The 20,826-nt window shown below is 46.6% G+C and overlaps 1 protein-coding gene across 1 annotated transcript in view; it reads right to left on the bottom strand.

Annotated features, from left to right (window-relative positions):
* Positions 1-20,826, bottom strand: part of OPHN1 (oligophrenin 1) — a 184,109-nt gene that overhangs the window by 52,727 nt on the left and 110,556 nt on the right. The window contains exons 15-17 of the mRNA XM_056859175.1: positions 8,917-9,001; positions 7,750-7,808; positions 4,915-5,020 (exon numbers count right to left, since the gene is read on the bottom strand). Coding sequence (XP_056715153.1) covers positions 4,915-5,020; positions 7,750-7,808; positions 8,917-9,001 — 250 coding nt within the window. The remainder of the gene's footprint in view (positions 1-4,914; positions 5,021-7,749; positions 7,809-8,916; positions 9,002-20,826) is intronic.

Raw genomic sequence — 20,826 nt, forward strand, 5'->3', positions numbered from 1 at the left:
TAGCCCCACTTACCCATGGCACTGCTCCATCTTCCCCTCCAAGGCATCTAGGCACTAGCAGCCATCCAGGGCTCTGCCTGCCCATGCCACTCTCCTGACCCTCGGAGGGGTTCTCTCTCCCCCTTTCAGTACACCACTGCCACCACCTGGCCTTTGTAAGAATTACCCCATATCATTTGGTCATATAACAGCCAAGCTGGGGGAGGGTGTAAGTATGCATGGTCACAGGCGGAATTTTCTTTTAAAATCTTTAGTGATGTGCTTCCTTCATTCCCTTTGAATGTTGCCTACTTTGTTTTGTGAGAGCCAGCGTGGTGTGGTTAAGAGTGGCAGAGTCAGGCAGATCATGAGAGGGAGGGCAGGAAGGGTTGCGTCAGTGTTTGGCTCTCGTGGCCCTTTCTTACATGCTGATCTCCACTTTGGGGTCAGGAAGCAATTTTATTCCAGGCCAAATTGACCAGGGATCCTGGAGAGGGTTTTTTTTGCCATCTTTGGGGCATGGAGGGTTTTTTTGCCATCTTTGGGGCATGGGTCACTGGGGGTGTGGGGGTAGTTGTGAATTTCCTGCATTGTGCAGGGTGTTGGACTAGATGGCCTCGGTGGTCCCTTCCAACTCTATGATTTTATAACTCAATGATTCTATAATTCTACCCATTGAGAGGACTGGGCTCCCAGCTCACCTTCTCTGCATTGCTGTTCTAAGGCCTCACCTCCTTCTTGCATTTCCCGCTGCCTAGCATCTGGTTACCACAGGGGGAAGCTTACTGCACTTGCACAACACTGCATGATTAGCAATTTGCCAACAGACCCCCACCACCTTTCTCCTGGCACCCGTTTTAAATAGCCTATTGGAAAGGTGGAGGTCTATATGGTACAGAGAACAAGCACCAACATTAAAAATTATAAAACGTTCATTAAAAAGAAAGTGTCCACATGCATACTCTCAGCACAGAAAAAGACTGACCAAGGTATTCAAAAGAAAGGTCTAAACATAGGATTCCTCCACCCCTCATAGAAACACAGAGTTGGAAGGGACCACCAGGGCCATCAAGTCCAACCCCCTGCACAATGCAGGAAATTCACAACTACCTCCCCCCTCCACACCCCTAGTGACCAGAAGATGGCCAAGATGCCCTCTCTCTCATCTGCCTAAGGTCACAGAATCAGCATTGCTGACAGATGGCCATCTAACCTCTTCTTAAAAACCTCCAGGGAAGGAGAGCTTACCACCTCCCGAGGAAGCATGTTCCACTGAGGAACCACTCTGTTAGAAAATTCTTCCTAATGTCTAGACGGAAACTCTTTTGATTTAATTTCAACCCATTGGTTCTGGTCCAACCTTCTTGAACAACAGAAAACAACTCAGCACCCTCCTCTATATGACAGCCCTTCAAGTACTTGAACATGGTTATCATATCCCCTCTCAGTCTTCTCCTCTTCAGGCTAAACATACCCAGCTCCTTCAACCTTTCCTCATAGGACTTGGTTTCCAGACCCCTCACCATCTTTGTTGCCCTCCTCTGGACACGTTCCAGCTTGTCTACATCTTTCTTAAATTGTGGTGCCCAAAACTGAACACAGTACTCTAGTTAAGATCCTTTTCACACACACTACTGCTGAGACAAGTCTCCCCCATCCTATAATTATGCATTTGATTTTTCCTACCTAAATGCAGAACTTTACATTTGTCTTTGTTGAAGTGCATTTTATTAGTTCTAGCCCATTTCTCCAGCCTGTCAAGATCATCCTGCATCTTGGCTCTGTCTTCTACCGTATTTGCTACCACTCCCAATGTAGTATCATCTGCAAATTTAATAAGCATCCCCTCTATTCCTTCATCCAAATCATTTATAAAGATGTTGAACAACACAGGGCCCAGCACAGATCCCTGAGGAACTCCACTAGTCACTTCTCTCCAAGTGGATGAGGAACCATTAACTAGCACTTTGTCAACTGTCAACCAGTTGCAGATCCACCTAACAATAATAGGATCTAACCCACATTTTCCCAATTTGTCAACTAGAATACTATGTGGAACCTTATCAAAAGCCTTACTTAAATCTAGATAAAGCATTCCCCTGATCCAGCAAGGTAGTAACTTTCTCAAGAAAGGAGATAAGATTAGTCTGACATGACTTATTCTTGAGCAACCCATGCTGGCTCTTAGTGATCAGATCCATCCTTTCTAAATGCTCAAGGACGGACTGTTTGATGATTTGTTCGAACACTTTTCCTGGTCAAGCTGATGGGTCGGTAGTTACTTGGATCCTCCTTTTTCCCCTTCTTGAAGATGGGGACAACATTTGCCCGCCTCCAATCTTCTGGCACCTCACCAGTTTGCCAAGACTTTTCAAAAATAATGGACAAGAGGTTCCGAAATTACATCCGCAAGTTCTTTGAGTACCCTTGGGTGCAATTCATCTGGCCCAGAGGATTTTGTTCATTTAAAGAAACCAGGGGTTTGTGTACTACTCCAACGCCAATTCTAGGCTGCAAATCCCTTCCCTCATCACATGTTCTGTTTATGCCATGTTGAGCACCACTTCCCTCACGAGAAAAAACTGACGAAAAGTAGGAATTGAGGAGTTCTGCCCTCTCTTCATCTCCTGTTACAATTTCACTTTCCGGTCCACACAATGGGCTTATCTTGTCCTTGTTCTTACTCTTACTCTGTACATAGGAAAAGAACCCTTTTTTGTTGCGTTTAGCATCTCTCGCTAGCCTAAGTTCATACTGAGCTTTAGCTTTCCTAACACTCTCCCTATAAGCACTAGTTATTTGCTTATATTCCTCTTTGGTTATAAGGCCCTCCTTCCACTTCCTAAATGAGTCTTTTTTATTTCTCAACTCTTCAAAAAGCTGTTTATGGAGCCACCCTGGCCTCTTTAGGCTCCTCCCATTTTTTCTTCTCATAGGAATGGTTTGGGATTGCACCTTCAGTATTTCATTTTTAAGAAATGCCCACCGTTCTTGAACTCCCTTCACATAAAATATTTCTGACCATGGGATTCTACCTAAATAAGTTTAAGTTTGTTAAAATTTGCTCTTTTGAAGTCCAACCTACATGTCTGACTATGTACAGGTTTTCCTCTCCCCAAGATTGCAAATTCCAAGAGTACGTATTCACTACTACCCAGGGTGCCTACTACTTTAACCTCATTGACCAGTTCTTCCCTGTTGATGAGAATCAAGTCTAAGATAGCAGACCCCCTTGTTTCCCTGTCCACCTTCTGGAATAGGAAGTTGTCAGCAAGACAAGTCAGGAATTTATTGGATCTTGCATTTTTAGCAGCGTTTGACTTCCAACAGATATCCGGGTAATTAAAATCTCCCATGACCACCATGTCCTTTCTCTTTGAGAACTTTGTGATCTGGTCTAGGAGCGTCCCATCCAAGTCCTCTGCCTGGTTTGGCAGTCAACAGCAGACCCCCACCAGAATATCACGATTATTTCTTATTCCTTTTATGTTTACCCATAGAGTCTCGACTGCACTACCATGCTCAGATTCATGTACTTCTTCACAAGTGTACACATCTTTGACATACAGTGCTACCCCTTCCTTATCAATCTATCCCTCGTTCTGCACATGCCCTAGCTGCTCTTATTCTAATTTAGAAGTGACAGGGTTCTAAAAACTTCCCATGACCTTGGAGGCTTTGTTCAGGCCAGCCCTCCACATGGCAAACTAATGTAATTTGCTTCGGTGAAGAAGCTTGGTTTATAGGAGTTAATTCAAGGAGAGTTCAGAAGGAGGGAGAGAAATCAGGAGACACAAAACTGACACACAGGCCTGCATCAGACCTGCTTACCTACTTATCTCATTTTCTTCTTGCCCTTTGTCCCAGGAGAGCAGGACCATTTTATTCTCACAATACCCCAGTGAAGTAGGTTAGACTGAGAGACAGTGACTAGCTGAAGCTTACCTAGACAGGTTCATGGCTGAACAAGAATTTGAACCTGGATCTCTCCCTAGTTCTAATCTGACACCCTACCCATGCAGCACACCAACAGATAAATACTGGAGAAATAGGTCTTGCTTTCCACAGTTTTTACCAGCGGCTGCTCAAATGTCTCCCACATATCACGGTAATTGAACAGAAAGTTTTCTAGATGTTGCAGAGTATTCAATTTGCTTTAGAGTCACAATCTTTTATTTAATTATCTGTCTGTCTGAAATTTGGCAGGGAAATTGCCTTGGACGAGAGACATAAGCCCCGACTTGCTCATCCAAACAAAGAAAACAATAAAAATAAACCTGCTTCAAAATGAATATAATGAAATTGGCAGGAGGGCCTCTGTGCTGTTCACTAGCCTCCTAAGGCAAACGGCTGGCTACTGTGTGAAAGCGAACAACGGCCCAATGGGCCACTGGTCTGATCCAGCAGAGCACCGGTCATGTTCATAATGTTTCCATGTCCCTTTCAACATTTTTGGCATCACTTGCAAAGCTCTTTTTCTGTTTGTTTAGATGGCCAGTACTCACTGTTTCCCCTCAGTAGTGCTGTTCTGTAGCCAAGCCCAACTGGTTACAGAGCGTCGTGTTGCTCTGCTCCTGGTTCAATTCCCTATCGGCTAGGATCATAATTTAGGAATATAATTTGGAACCATAATTTGAATAATTTGGGAAAGAGAAAACCAAACTGGGTGGGGGGTATGTGTCCGAGTCTGTGGGGCCGAAGCAGTTTAGGGGAGCATGGCACTAAACGGGCTGCAAGACAGGGGGAGATGTTTCTATCGCTCTTTGACAGGCAAACCAGAGACCCTCCGATGCAGAAGGAGGGCAGCAATACCGACGGAATTGATCCCGTAACTACCCAATGACCCCATTCAGACGCCAGCCCAACCTGTGCCGCACCTGCTTGCTTCGCCCCCGAGCCCCAACACGGCTCCCCTTTTGGTACATGTCAACTTACTGGACCAGATGCCTGATGAGAAGTTCCAGCATCTCTCGGTTCTTATCAGGGAGTTTATAGACCAGAGCGTGGATGGCTCCCAGCCGGTAGTCCAGGTTCTCAGATTCTGGGGGGGGGGGGGGGGAGGAGAAGAAAGGGGTTTGGGCCAGATCAACAATGCTGGAAGTTAGCACTGATTTTGGCTGAAATCTGAAGGGTGGGCATGTTATCCAACATAATCAGGTGACTTTCAAACAGAAGGGCAGTCTATGAACTGTATACAACAAATTGCAAAAAATTAGAATCACAGTGTGGAGCAATAGAGCTCTTGGAGTTTTAAAAGCAATTTCAAACTGGCTGGACAGGGAAAGGGCAGAAAAAGCAACATATACCCCCCCAAAAAAGTTCCTTTGAGGCCCGGACAAATACCTTGTTCAGTACTCAAATGAAGAACTGGAAAATATTTTGGCCGCCTCTCTGTCTAACATATCCTAGAGGACCTTTTAATATTAAAAATCTGAACCAGCAGAGCTGCTGCAATACCATACAAGACGGGGTGTATGTGTGTGTATATGTGTGTGTGAGAGAGAGAGGGGGGGCACAACCTCTCAATTCGGGCTTCCTGGGCACCACAGGGCCCCCCGATTATGACACCATGGCTTCTGCTTGCCCCAGCCTGGTTGAAAGGTGGGTGTTTTTGCCTGGCTGCCAGGATGTGACTGGCAGCTTCAAGGCACATTTCTCCTTAGCTGGGCTCCACTGGCACAGAGGCCATTCCCAGATAGAGACAGGAAACTGGGGCTGCACGGGCTTTCTTTCACTTGCTTGGAAAATATTTGTGATTCCCGCTGACTCTCAAGCATTCAGCAAAGAAAACATCCAATGGGAATATACTTCCAACGATTAGTTATGGGAAAGGAAGCTCACATGTAAAAGGCAGAGCTGCCAAGAAAGGCAGCTCAAGGGCAACCACTTAGCAGCCATTCAGATGCTGGATGCGGCAGGGAAGCTCATTCGAGGCAGCTGAAACACACAGTCAATGACGGCTGGACTCTGGGCTGCTGCGCTAATTGTTATTATGTGACGACATGGCCCCCAGTGGCACAGCACACAGTAGGACTGCCAGAGCCGCTGAAACGCCTTTGAGTCAATTAACTGGGCTGCTTGAATTCTGCACTGATCAATTCTTCAGTCTATCAAGAACGGCAGCCTTGAGCGTAAACAGCCACACAGCAGATCCTTTGTGTGAGAGCAGCAGGGCAGGTATTTTTTTTTTAATTAAAACTGGAAGTACATTCAAGAAGATACTTATTCTTTTCTTCACTCCTTGCAAATCTGGGAGAGCCCAGTTAATACATTGCGTGTGTTCCCTGCTCCCCTTTGCTCAGACAGCTGGGATTCAGGTCAGGAACTGTGTCTCCTGGGATTCCCCTGCACCTGTCGGCCATTGCCTAGTCTGCATCCGGGCATCCTGGTGCATCATGATTCCTCAACGCTTTCTAAGGGAGGATGTCATTGTCCAAATTTGGGGAGTCAGGATTGGGGGGGGGGAGGGATCAGTGCTACAAGGTACTCGGCGGCTCCAAGTGGCCAACAGTGGGGAATGCAGCTCATGCGGTGGTCAAGCCCTTTTAGTGGCTTGTTAAAAGAGATCTGACCTCCAGTTTGGAACTCCTGACCAAGAGGGATTCTCTGGTGAGGGCCAGGCACCCTCCTCCTCACCCGAGCCAGTGAACACAAGCCTGTACCAGCTAGTGAACAAAAGTATGTGAACACAAGCCCGAACCAGTGAACACAAGCCTGTAAGTCAGGAACTGGATTCAAAACTGCGTGCCCCCTCCCCCACACGCCCTCCCCTCCCTGGAGCTATCCCCCCCTCCCCATGAACTGCAGGTAAACAAGTAGTCTTAATGAAAAAATTAAAGGTAAAGTTCCCTTGAGCAAGCACCAGGTCATTCCTGACCCATGGGGTGACATCACATCCCGACGTTTTCTAAGCAGACTTTGTTTACAGGGTGGTTTGCCAGCGCCTTCCCCAGTCATCTTCCCTTTACCTCCAGCAAGCTGGGTATTCATTTGACCAACCTTGGAAGGATGGAAGACTGATTCAACCTTGAGCCGGCTACCTAAAACTGACTCCCAACGGGATCGAACTCGGGAGCAGAGTTTGGACTGCAGCACTGCAGCTTACCCCTATGCACCACAGGGCTCCTAGTCTTAATGAGGCTACCGTTATTTTGGGGGTGCAATTTCACGTCCTGGATAAAGGGAGACCCTGGCTTGCCTTCACTGCATTTAACATCAACAGCCACAGACTACACTGTAGCCAAAGGGAAGAGTGAACATGAAACTTGGTGAGATGCACCTGTGATGAGCATGTACTCCGGCAAACACAGAGCATGCCACTGAAGGCTACCTGGTTTGGGAAACCTTGAAACAAGCTCCCATCTGCCATGACAAATGAAGGCAAGAAACTGGGGAAATGCTACTTATTCCCTTTGCACAAACCGGGATTCTCAACTGGGATTAAACTGCGGTTAAGAATCCTACTTTGTGGGGAGGAAGCCAATACCAATTTGCCAAAGCACCTGCATTCAGACATGACAGAGATCTGGACTACGATTCAACCCTTCCCAAACTGAGAGGCCTCCAGTGGCGCTCCAGGCACACAGGGAGAGGGGCAGCCGGCTGTGTTTGTGTCTCTGATATCTGAAGGCAGCCAGAATTACATCTGCTCTAGCCAATAATCTCCAGCACAGATCTGATATCCCAAAGCTTGCTCTTCTCCCCAGAGTCAAAAGAATACATTTCCAGGAAACCACTCCAGTATTTCCCCCACTTCTCTCTGGCACATACTGGCAGCTGAGACCAATTCTTTGTGAAGTCTGTATGTCATGACAGGTTCAGAGAGGTTCCTGCAAAGGGGGAAAATGCAGAAAGAATGGAGAGTTCATCAGGAGACAGCGAGGCACAGCTGGGTACCTATTCTCAATTACTATGGAAGAATCTGGAGGTTTAAAAAATCTCACTTTAATTCCACTGAGGATGCCATCTGGCACCCCCATCTCTAGACTTTTTAACAGTTGTCACAGTTGCCTATAAAGCTTTGGGAAAAAACACATTTCTTCCAAACAGACCCTCTCTCTAACCACGCAATAAATGCTTCTTTCCGTGTTTCGACTGTTCAAGGTCCTCAGTCCACTTCCATATGTTTATAGCACCACTTCATCCCCCCTCCCCCGCCAATGACACAGCAACCGCTGATTGAAGAGAGAGGCAAAGAGCGGATGAGTATTTCTCTGTTCTGATCACAGTCCAAGTGGAACTGAGCTGCCTAATGAAAGCTCAGAACCAAAGGGACTTGGGCACTACTCACACATCCGATATTAGAGAGAGAAAAGGCTTCCTTCAGAAACAGGAAGGATTGCCCAAACGAGGCAAACAAAAGCAAACACAAACTTGCGCAAAGGAAATGCAAGTAAAGAATTAGAGATGCAAAAAAAGATTTTGAGGGACATGTCGCTAAACACATCAAGATCAACCAGCTAGGAAACCAGCTAGGGAAGCGGTTGGACCATTGGATGACAATGGGAGTGAAGGAACAATAAGGGAGGATAAAGCGATTGCTGAGAAACTGAATGAATTCTTCTCATCTGTCTTCAGTGCTGAGGATACAGGGCAGATTCCCTCTCCTGAACAGAGGTTTTGGGGAGGGGAGAATGAGGAACTGGGGCAAATAGGAATCAATGGTCAGTTCTCACAATGGAGGGATGTGAGCAGTGGGGTCCCTCAGGGATCTGTGTTGGGACCGGTGCTTTTCAACCTGCTCATCAATGACGTGGAGTTGGTGGTGAACAGCAAGGTGGCCAAGTTTGCAGATGACACATTATTTAGGGTGTTAAGGTTACTAGAGCCAAACAGAAAATTTGTGTTTAGCAAATTAAACTTTCCCTCCTCAGATTACCCATCTTGGGCAAAATAATTCACCCCAGAAAACTACAACAGAGTAATCTTGAAAGCTACCTGAGGTAGAACTTCAAAGAGCTGGTAATTGTCTTGATGTCCCAGTCACTGGTCTGGAGGTCAACATCGCCTGGGCATTTGGCATCTGGAGAAGAAAGAAGGGAAGCAAATAAGGTCAATTACAATGAAATGTTTGTCCAACGTGCATTCCTAATATGTATGAAGTTATTTTCTCTAACATAACATGCCAAAATGGCAAACTATAAATACATCTATCTGCAGCACACAAATATCAGAGAAACTTTACTAACTTTAAAAGAGATAACTAGTTATCAATCATTAAAAATTGAAGGGAGGAAGAAGAGGAGACTGCTTCCACATGGGGGCAATTCCACGCTGCACACACACCTGCTGCCGCTTCAAAAGTGTAGGCATTCATGCTCTCGCCTTGTGCTGCTGCAGGGTTTTTTGGGAACTTAAAAAAAAACAATTGTGGTAACTGCTCATTTTTTAAAAAGCTGGGGAGGGAAACTGGTATCAATGAGGGCAGAGAAGCCTGAAAACCCACCCCCTTCACATCCGTATGGTGACTAAACCCCCTTGGGGGACAAGAGTCAGACCGCCATGCAACTGTGAAGCTGCCTGGGTGATCTTCAGACCAGCTGTTTACTCTCAGGGCCTAACTCCACGGTTCTGTCTTCCTCACGTCCTTTTGCTTTCATGCCTGCATGGAGACAGTACTAAAAAGAATGTGAAAGATTCCTCCTGCCGAAGCTGCACACCAAACACGAAGGGGTGCAAAAATTATTAAAGAATTAATTTTCCTCGGCACCATTTGTTTCCCTGCCTCCGTTTTGCCTTGGTGTACCCCCCCACCTTTTCTTCCTCACATCCTTCCCAGGCCTGCACAATTAGGTGTGCACTGCAAATTCTAGGCAAGGAACACCATTCCCGGACACACCTGGCACAATGGGAGAGGGAGGGTACTTAACTCCCCCCCACCCAGCATGCCATTTTCCCAACCTGAGTGGGCCCCAGGGAGCCACTGTTTGCCCCGCTGGGGAACAACTGTGCACAGCCCATTGGTACATGTGGTTTCCACAATGGAGTAAACGGTTCCCCTTCACAGGTCTTTCAGATAAAGAAAAATAGTGGGGGGGGGGAGGGCTTAAGCCCCCACTCCTGCATGCCTGGGAATTAAATTCCTTGCAAGCAACTCACAGATCACACCTGATCATGTAGACCCATAGAGGATGCGAAGAAAATGTAATGTGTAATTAGTCTACTTAGAGTAGTCTACTTTACAGGGTTGTTGTGAGAGTAAAATGGATGCAAGGAAAACTTTGAATATCACCCTGAGCCCTTAGAGGAGGGGTGAGATGAAAATTAAATAGAAACTTATATAAAGTTAGAAAAGTACAGATAGCTTTCTGCTTCAAAAAACAACAGAAGAAGGGGGCAGATAAATATGCTATATTTTTAATTTTTTAATTGTAAACTCCTGGAGAGGGAACTATTATTTTTTATTCATTTATGAAACTCTTTAAAGCATCATCTAAATGCAGTAACTGTTAATCGGTTGCATCAAAACCACAAAAAGGAGTCTTGTGACACTTCAAAGACCAACCGATGTATTGAAACAGAAGCTTTCATGGGCTAGAAGTCACTTTGTCAGGTGTGTGAAATGGATTCAGCAGAACTGACACAAAACAGAAGGAAAGAAGGAAAACGAACTGGGTTCAAAAGGCCATGAAATGCAGAACACAGAGTTTGTGACATGTCTATGCACAATAGAAAGGTACAGAAGAGATAATTCACAACAGCTGCTGTAGGGTTAACATAGATGGCCATGTGGGTTTTTAATACTATTTTACCCTGGAATCTGTTTGTTTTAAGCTGTCTGTGGTCTGTTTTTAAAGCTGATGTTTTTATGCTGGGCTGGGGATTTTTTAATGTAATTAATATATTTTATTGTTTTATTTTTATTATTTTTATTTTGTTCCTGGATAGGTGGCATAAAAGTGTTCTACATAAAAAAAATAAACCTGCTTAATACCTGTACTAGCTGAGAAAGAAGTCAGCTCTGTTTAACCTGTGCATGAGAGTGAAACCCTATTCATTAATTCAGCAGTTTCTCACTTGGTGTCTCTCTTAGAAGAACCTTTGTTGAAAAATTGTGAATTTCGCACACACGTTCAGGAGAAAGTCCACATGGACGCGCATCAGGAGCTCCTACGTACACTTCAAAATACACAAGTTCAGCAGCCCAGGATGCCCCACTGTTTCTGGCAGAGGCCCTCTCACGGTGGGGTTGTCTGACTTTACAGGCACCATCCTCGGCCCCGATGCCAGCAGCACCTGATGAAAACATAGCACATCTGGCTGCCAAACTTTGGCCCTCACAACTTCCTCAGATCTGGGGGCAACCTCAGGTTCCTGGCACCACAATGGATATCTGCATGGCTCCCCAACATGGCTACAGCATCACTACCTCCGATACAAATACCTTTCCTCTACATGAGGTACACTGGTGGCATTTTTATTACCTGGACCAGAAGGAAGAAAGCTTTTCATCAGGACTTCTACCTCACCATCAAACAGAGCTAGGAGTTTCCTTTCTGGACAACATTGTGCTGTTACACAACGGACATATCAGCACTACGTTGTATTGGAGGGCACCATATACACCCTCCCCACGTTTCTAGACTTCTGCCTACCGGCCAGACCACATCACATAATACATGATCTACTAGCAAGTTCAACAGCCTTTGTTCCAGTTAAATAGGGACTTATTTACATGCAGCATCTTTAAAACTACAATATCCACCTAGTGAAATGAAGAAAGCAACTGGCAAGACCAGGAACAGAATGGGCACCAGAAAGTAAATAAGAGGACACCACCTATTGTTACTTACCTTCCCCAGCTAAAACCACGCCAATGGATCAATCAGTCAATCACATCCCATTCTGGACAATGAAACTTATCCCACACAAGCCTTGGGCAGTAGGCCTTTATTTATTTACCAACAGCTGCATAAATCTTAAGCAAGCACTACGAGCAAGAATACACCACAAACACAGCCATTGCCATAGGGATCAGTGCCTGCAACAATCAGTCTTCCCCCAACTTGACAGGGGCCATCGCTGATCAATAATGTCCTTCTACATTCTGCACAGAACACACAAGTCTCTACACAAAACCATAAATGGGCACAAATTCGACATACAATTAGGCAGCATCCAGGAATCCATGGGAGAGCGTCTCAGTCTACCAGGACAGGCTTCCGCTGACCTGAAACCCACCCTCTATTCAGAAGAAGCGCTCGGAAGGCCGGCCCCAGAAAAAATTAAGTTCAACAAATTCTGTCAAGAGCTTTGACTATTCACCAGGGCTTAAGCTCAGCTGATGACCACTGCAGGAGCTGGAACTGGTTAGAAAAACTAGGCTAATTTGTTATCACGAATTACAGTGATTATGAATGGCCACTGTACTTATCCTGTATATTTTTGAGCTTTTCATAAATATGCCATAAATTCTGCATCATGAATCCAGAACCATTTAAATCCACTGCTCACATTTTCCCATCTTTCCCTCCGCTGTCTATACATTCTGCCGATTGAGAATCTACTTCAAGCAATTGACAAAAGGGGTGCTAGAGCATGAAAGCGCATGCACTAATGGATTCCTTTATTATCCAAAGCTCTTACAAATAAGATACATGAAAGATGCCTGTAATTGCTTAAATAAGACCACAGAAAAGTGCTTAGCCAATATCACTGCCCATTCAGAGTAAAGAAACTAACTCGGCAGAGGCTCTGAGAATTAAATCTCTGAAAGGAGGCAAACGCCCCAGGCAGAACCCACCAATATTCAACTTTCCAAAGACACCAAAGCATCTTCTCTCAGGCTCCACTTAAAACTTCCTCCTCTTACTTTTCATCTCACTGTTCCTAACTATATCCTCAAGAATTTCTTTCTGCACTAGGAGCCAAAAGCTGGCCAAGGGAAGAATGGAGAGGATCGAAAGCACATGTTCCCTGTGTTTAGATTTAGCTGAGCAACCACAGCATTTCTGCTGCAGCAAAAGCTGAATACTCTGGCTCAGGGAAAAGCAGAAGGGACAATCCGTTGACTGTCACGGGGGGGGATGGGACACCCTCCTCTGCAAGACTTGGCTGCACTGGGACCGATGGTTAACTGGTCAGCCAAACCAATGTGTATTTAACCGCCAAAGCTTCAAACAGAAAACACACTAAGCTCGGAGGAGGAAATCCTGGTATTTCTAATGTAGACAAAACCCTGAAGGTTGCTATGTTGGCTTGAGAGCTCTTTACAAAACCCACATAAATCCAACCTGAGGAAGAGAGAAGTCAAAAATTTGCACATTGTGATGTGCTACATGGGCTGGTGTGAGGGTCTGCCGGTCCCAGCTTCCCCTCTCCCTTTGAACTCGTAAAAGCAGTTCACACCGTTTGGCATTTCCTGGGTTCAGGCGCCATATCTACAGGCCCGGAATGTCCCCCTCCCTGGTTCCTCCCCTGCTGTGCTTTGTACTCGCGTTGTATTCACTCCCTCTCGCCAGACTCGGCCTTGGAGACTAGATAGCCCTAACAAGCCCTCTGAGGTCGATTGATGTCTGTATTGTACCCATCTATCTTGTAGCTTCCCATAACATAGGTGTGAACTTTGATGCCCTGTAGGGGATATATTCTGTAGCTTTGGAGTGCTGCTCACTTGCAACTTTAACTCGTGATTGTCTTGTACTGTCTGAAGCCTTCAATAAACTCTTTGTTTCTGCATCAATGTCTGAGCAAAGGATTTTATGAAGTTTGCACAGCTTAGTTGGGAACTCTCACAGCTGGTTGGTCCTCATAGAAGGTATTAAGTGGGGTTTGCATCTGGATTTTGCATCATCCAGCACAGTCAGTCCTCAGGAAAGCCTGGCCCTACCAAATTCGGTGGAAGTCTAATGAACAACTACAAAAGAGGGCACGTGTTTACACACATGCACACACACACACACAAAGCTCCTAAGTCTTAAAAGACGACAGCAGCCTCATTAGTAGATGGGACCATCTCAGGAGCAAAAAAAAAACAAGAAGCAGGTGAGTGCGCACTCCTCACTAGCTTGCTTTGTTAACATGGAACTAGCCTTTTCCCTCCCCAACATAACATTCAGAATGGTGCAACTGAAGGAATCTTGCAAGCCTGAATCTCCAGACTACAGCCTGTGATAAACAGGAGGCAGGGTACTGTTGTTGTTGTTGTTGTTGTTGTTTTGGGGGGGAACGTTCAACTTTCACATACTTTGTTTCTTTGGGGGCTTTAGAGGGAAGCGCAGAGACACCGGACTTGTTTTCAGGAAGACAAACTTTCCATGATATTCCATTTTAAAGGCGCATTCATATCCCTTGCATGTCTGAACAGTACAAAAATGAGTTGGCAAAAAAGGCAACTTTGGAATGGACTGAAGAATCAGACTTTTGCCCAGCTTTATGAAGAAAAATAAACCTCCTCAAAGTTATATGAAGAGGCACCTGACCTCAGGCATCCCCATCCGGGCTTTGAAGAAACTGATTCCAGGCCACACTTGGCCTGAACTACTGCTTTACTTCAACAGGAATGCAGAAGCATTCCTGAAAGCCATTCGGGCAGCCCATCTCCCGTGGAAAATGCAATTAATCTTCTCATTTTAAACCTTAATATGCTGAAAAATAACTGAAGTTTCTTCACTCATTGTAAGCTCAGCCTTCTTCCATCTATCTACACACACACACAACTCACATGATCCTCTGTGTTATTTGTTGTTAGAAAAGCAATGTGTAGACACTTATGGAAACATTTTGTGTTGTTTGGTCCTATCTTTGCCACATCCCCAATACTATGTTAAAAAATCACCTTCTTACATTTTACACATTGTTTTTCACCTATTTCATGCTGATTACTTTATTGTATTTCTATCTCCACTGAACCTCTGGGATTCTAATCCCCTACATACCTTTCGGCATGTGAGGTTGGTCAGACTGAGAGACCACTGACAGGCCCAAAGTGACCCGGGAACCTCATGGCCAAGCAAGGATATGAACCTGAGTTTCCCAGTCGAAGCCCCCCCCCCGCCCCCATTCTACCCATGAGAGGATGTTCTCTGCATTCGAATGCAATTTGTTCCATTATATGCTAGTGGAACTGGCTTCCCCATAAAAAAAGAAAACACAGCAATTATCCTGGAAGGGCTTTGAGAGACGCTGCTGGCCAGTTACCAGACCTTTCCATACCAGGCTACTGCAACGGAAAGGTTACCACCTCTCTCATACCTGGAGCGTTTGTCAAAACACAGTCAACACTGTTGGCATGAAAATGTCTGCTGCCTTCCGCATTTGGAAATGCTCTGCACAGTTTTGAAAATACACACAAGAACGTACTGCAAGATCCAGCGATATTCTCAACCAGCACCAGCCTGCTGCAGCTTCCTGCCATCTGCATTCCTATCTCTGCTTAACAAACATCCACTCTAATACATCTGCTTCCTTTCAGAATCCTTCCCCCCCCCCGCCCCACCCCAGCATGGCCGCTCTGAAGGCTCTTCCAGCCCCCTCTCCCCACTCAGCTCTGGGATGTTTCCCATTTTTCCCCCTGCAGAACCAGGTTTGATTCCCCACTCCCCCACATGAAGCCAACTGGGTGACCTTGGGCCAGTCACAGTTCTCTCCGAACTCTCTCAGCCCCACCTACTTCACAGGGTGTCTGTTGTGGGTAGGGGAAGGGAAGGCAACTGTAAGCCAGTTTGATTCTCCTTAAGTGGTGGAGAAAGTCGGCATATAAAAACCAACTCTTCTTATCCTGTTTGCCCTATGTTAGTTGCTAGCCATTTCCCTCATAGTAATTTATCTGCACTGGCATTCAAAACTTTCATTTCCCCTTATTTAAATATTTGTTTGTTTCCTAACTCGGCCTTCTGAGGTTCCTTCCCCTGCTTTGATGCTTTAATTTCTCTCTTTCAAATCTGTGGCACTCTCTTGTTCTCTAGTGATGTGACTTTCCTTTCTACTTTTCTTTCTCTGGCATGGTGCAGTGGTGTAGTATAGAGGCAGCATGCTGCAGTGGTTAAGAGCGGTGGTTTGGAGAGGTGGACTCTGATCTGGAGAACCGGGTTGGTTTCCCCACTCCTCCACATGAAGCCTACTGAGTGACCTCGGGCTAGTCACAGCTCTCTTCGTGCTTTCTCAGTCCCACCTACCTCACAGGGTGTCTGTTGTGAGGAGGGGAAGGAAAGGTGATTGTAAGCCGGTTTGATTCTTCCTTAAGGGGTAAGAGAAAGTCAGCATATAAAAACCAACTCGTCTTCTTAGAATAGAATCAGAGTTGGAAGGGACCACCAGGGCCATCAAGTCCAACCCCCTGCACAATGCAGGAAATTCACAACTACCTCCCCCCTCCACACCCCTAGTGACCAGAAGATGGCCAAGATGTCTTCCTCCCTCTCATCATCTGCCTAAGGTCACAGAATCAGCATTGCTGACAGATGGTCATCTAACCTCTTCTTAAAAACCTCCAGGGAAGGAGAGCTTACCACCTCCCGAGGAAGCATGTTCCACTGAGGAACCACTCTGTTAGAAAATTCTTCCTAATGTCTAGACGGAAACTTTTGATTTAATTTCAACCCGTTGGTTCTGGTCCGACCTTCTTGGGCAACAGAAAACAACTCGGCACCCTCCTCAATATGACAGCCCCTCAAGTACTTGAACATGGTTATCATATCCCCTCTCAGTCTTTTTCTCTTCAGGCTAAACATACCCAGCTCCTTTCCTCATAGGACTTGGTCTCCAGACCCCTCACCATCCTTGTTGCCCTCCTCTGGACATGTTCCAGCTTGTCTACATCTTTCTTAAATTGTGGTGCCCAAAAGTGAACACAGTACTCTAGTTGAGGTCTAACCAGAGCAGAGTAAAGCGATACCATCACTTCGCGTGATCTGGACCATCACTTCTGTTGATGCAGCTCAAGACTGCATTTGCCTTTTTAGTTACAGCATCACACTGCTGACTCATGTTCAGTGTTTGGGCTACTAAGACCCCAAGATCCTTTTCACACACACTACTTCTCAGACAAGTCTCCCCCATCCTATAATTATGCATTTGATTTTTCCTACCTAAATGCAGAACTTTACATTTATCTCTGTTGAAATGCATTTTATTGGTTTTAGCCCAATTCTCCAGCCTGTCAAGATCATCCTGTATCTTGGCTCTGTCTTCTACCATATTTGCTACCCCTCCCAATTTAGTATCATCTGCAAATTTAATAAGCATCCCCTCTATTCCTTCATCCAAATCATTTATAAAGATGTTGAACAACACAAGGCCCCGCACAGATTCTTCCTCCTCCTCCCCTGGGGTTCACTACCTCCTTTGCATCACCCAGTAAGTCTTAGTTTTCCCTTCAGAGTGAAATTTGTCAGGCTGGCTGTTCTTTCACACACAGAATTCACAACAATTGTGAACAGCTCACTGCCAATTTACAAACTTGGCAAGCCAACCGTCATTTTCCCAGCACCTTTGCCCAAACTCCAGTTCTCTCCCTGCATAGATCCTCATTCGTCCATCCTCTGTCACCAACGCTGCAATCTTAATTGACCTCAGTGCGCAGCCCCAAAAATACAGACTTGCACACACCGCCCTGTCCACTTTGTCTCTTTAAAAATAAAAGACTTCAGGGTGACGGCACGACTTGAACAGCTTGCAGCTCCACAGGTTCGCTAAGGGCCCATCTGACAAAGGCTCCGTCTGCAACTGGACTTCTTTTTTTTAAACAATGGTTAAAAGCAGCTATTGGGTAAGCAAAAGGACTCAGATTAGGACCGTGGTGAGTTCCTTAAACCCCTTTTCCTTTGTGCTGTTTTTCAGATACAAATCATATCACCCTGGCAACAACTATTTTCCTTGGGGGGGGGGGACAAGAAGTAAATAAAGGAAGCCCTTTACAGTGCCTCAGTCCGTCCTGTTAAAGGGCCAGCAGCAGCTTCTGGGGACGGGTGTGTGTATGCAGTGTCCACTGGAAAATGACTGCCTCTGTGCTGCCTCCCTGATCTGAACAATGCTCCTCCCACCGCTTTTTACTTTGAAGAAGAAGAAGAAGAAGAGTTGGTTTTTATATGCCGACTTTCTCTACCACTTAAGGGAGACCGGCTTACAATCACCTTCCCTTCCCCTCCCCACAACAGACACCCTGTGAGGTAGATGGGGCTGAGAGAACTCTAACAGAGCTGTGACTTGCCCAAGGTCACCCAGCTGGTTTCTTGTGTAGGAGTGGGGAAACGAATCCAGTTCACCAGATTAGCCTCTGCCACTCATGTGGAGGAGTGGGGAATCAAACCCGGTTCTCCAGATCAGAGTCCACCGCTCCAAACCACAAGGGAGGTGGTCTGACCATAAACCTCCAGGCATCTTGTCACTTTGGCCCCAAGAGGCTTGCCGGCTAGCCTCACTTGCATCCCACCAGGCCTCCCCTCCCCCTGCCCCCCCCCACATGAACAACAACTGGGCACAGTTTGGGCTCTGCTTGCATCTCCGACTGAGCTGGCTACATTCCTTCTCCTCTCTCAACTAGTGTGGCTGTGGATATAAATGTACATGAACAATCCAACAGAATCCCCTCTTGGAGGCTTTTATTTTTAAAAAATAACGATGCAGCTCCCATCACAAAGCCGCCATGTTCCTGCCCACCTCCAGGGAGAATCCACTCTTCCTGTCTCCTGTTTCAGTGCTGAACATATGAAGAGTGTCTACTTTTTGAATGCTGTGGGGTTTACCATGCTGGACTACAATCAAGGAGACCTGGGTTTGAATCCCCACTTGTGCCACAGAAGCTTGCAGGGTGACCTTGGGCCAGTCACACACTCTCAGTTTAACCTACCTGACAGGGTTGTTGTGAGGAAAAAACTGAGGAGGGGAGAATGATGCCTATTGCCCTAAGCTCCTGGAAGTAAGGCCGGATAAAAATGTACTAAGTAAATAATAGCATAATCATGGTTTATTCTGTTTATTTGAATGCTTTGGAGTTAAAGGAGTTTTCATAGCTCTTCTGTAGAACCACATGAGCTTCTCAATATACTTCCAACAATAAAAAGTTTAAAACCTGAACATGTTCCAGCTGTAATGTGGGCCAAGCAGCGGCGAAGGGGTGGTACACAACCGTTTAATCTCTCTCTGGGTTTTCCACCACTGTTGTCTCACTAAGGAATGATGAAACCAGTATTCTTTCCAATAAGACTGCTGTCCAACCTGCTGTTCCTGTTCTACATCACTCCTACCCAGAGGTGGTGGTGGTAATGTGTTGTGCAACTTTTTACCTTTTGCTTCTTGAACACATAAAGCTGCCTTATACTGAATCAGGCCATCAAGGTCCATCAAGATCTCCTCAGACTGGCAGCGGCTCTCCAGGGTCTCAGGCAGAGAGATCTTTCACATCACCTCTTACCTGTTCCTTTCGACTGGAGATGCCGGGGATTGAACCTGGGACCTTCTGCATGCCAAGCAGAGGCTCTTCCACTGAGCCACAACCCCTCCCCAACTTAGATCTCATTTAGCTATTACCTATATACAGATCATTGTGGTTTCTAGTCTCATGTGCATCATAGTCTGAAGCCATGCATCATTTCTAGATCTGAGAAACGACCAGTAAGCATCTTAGGCTGATATCTGCAAAATCCCACTTAATTTATTTTTCCATTTTTTCAAGGGAAAAAACATTACTATAAGAATTTCAAATTAAACTTTACTCTACCCACAACAGCACCACCCACAATTCCTTGTTGGAAGACGTGCTCTGCAGATGTCAAAATACATTGCATGTCCTCATTTAAGCCAGATGGGGAGGGTTTTTTTCTATCCAGTCTTTTCAACTGGAGATGTTGGGAACTGAACCTGGGGCCTTCTGCATGCCAAGCAGATGCTCTGCCACTGAGCCACGGCCCCTCGTGACATTTTAAAATCCTTTGAGAATGGTGGCAGCAGTCATGGGTCGGACCTGTAGCATCTAGTTTGGCCTTTAGAAAGAGAGAAATGGTGAAAGGCTCAGAGAGGGGCCAGGCAACAAGGAAGGCTTCTAGGGCTCATATGCCTTTGGTGTAGTGCAGGGGTCGCAAAAGCGCGGCTCCCGAGCCGCAAGTGGCTCTATGGGCCCCTGAGTGCGGCTCTTCCCACGTGCGGAAGCAGCGTCCTAGGCCGGCCGAAGCAGCGGGAGGGTCTCCGAGAGAGGAAGGAGTGGCCCTTCCTCCTTCTCACCCCAGCGCCGTCCCCGCCTCCCACCATTGCAGCGGCGGCCGGAGAACGACAAGAGCCCCTCAGCTGCCACCCCCACCCCCATCTTTTCTTGCCACCCAGCTGCACGCCTTGGTTTGGCAGAGAGGGGGCTCCTCCCTCCCTCCTCCCTTCCTTCTCTCCACCATGAGGAGTGAGGCGTGGCTGTCCGGTCCTCATTTCAGCCGCCGCCGCCTTCCCTCCTCTGTCTCTATGGGCGACCGGAGCTGGGCGACCTCTCACCCCCCCACCTCCTCCTCCTCCTCCTGTTGGCTCCACCTGGCCCCGGGCGGGGAAGGCGACGATGCTTCCTGGGCCAGGACTGAGCTCGCTTCGCCCTCCCCGCGCCTCAGACTGAGAGTTTGGAGCCGGTCCGGCGCATCACCTTCCCGCCCCCCGCGCAGGCCGCGTCTTGCCCGGCCGGGATCTTGCGGGGGAACTTCCAGGGCGGGGGGCGGATTTCGCGCCTTAATCACCGGCCCACTTGGAAGGGGTAAACTCTCCTCCTCGCCGCCTTCCTCCTCCTCATCCCCCTCAGGAGGCTCCCAAAAGTCCAGCACCAGGCTGCCTTTCTTCCCCAGTTCCTTCCTTCTCTTTCCTTTCCCAGTTCCTTCCTTTCTGTCCCTCCCCCACTCTTCCTTCCTTCCATCCTTCCTCCCTTTCATCCTTTCTTCC

Source organism: Euleptes europaea, chromosome 13 (assembly GCF_029931775.1).
Source record: "Euleptes europaea isolate rEulEur1 chromosome 13, rEulEur1.hap1, whole genome shotgun sequence".
Lineage (NCBI taxonomy): Eukaryota > Metazoa > Chordata > Lepidosauria > Squamata > Sphaerodactylidae > Euleptes > Euleptes europaea.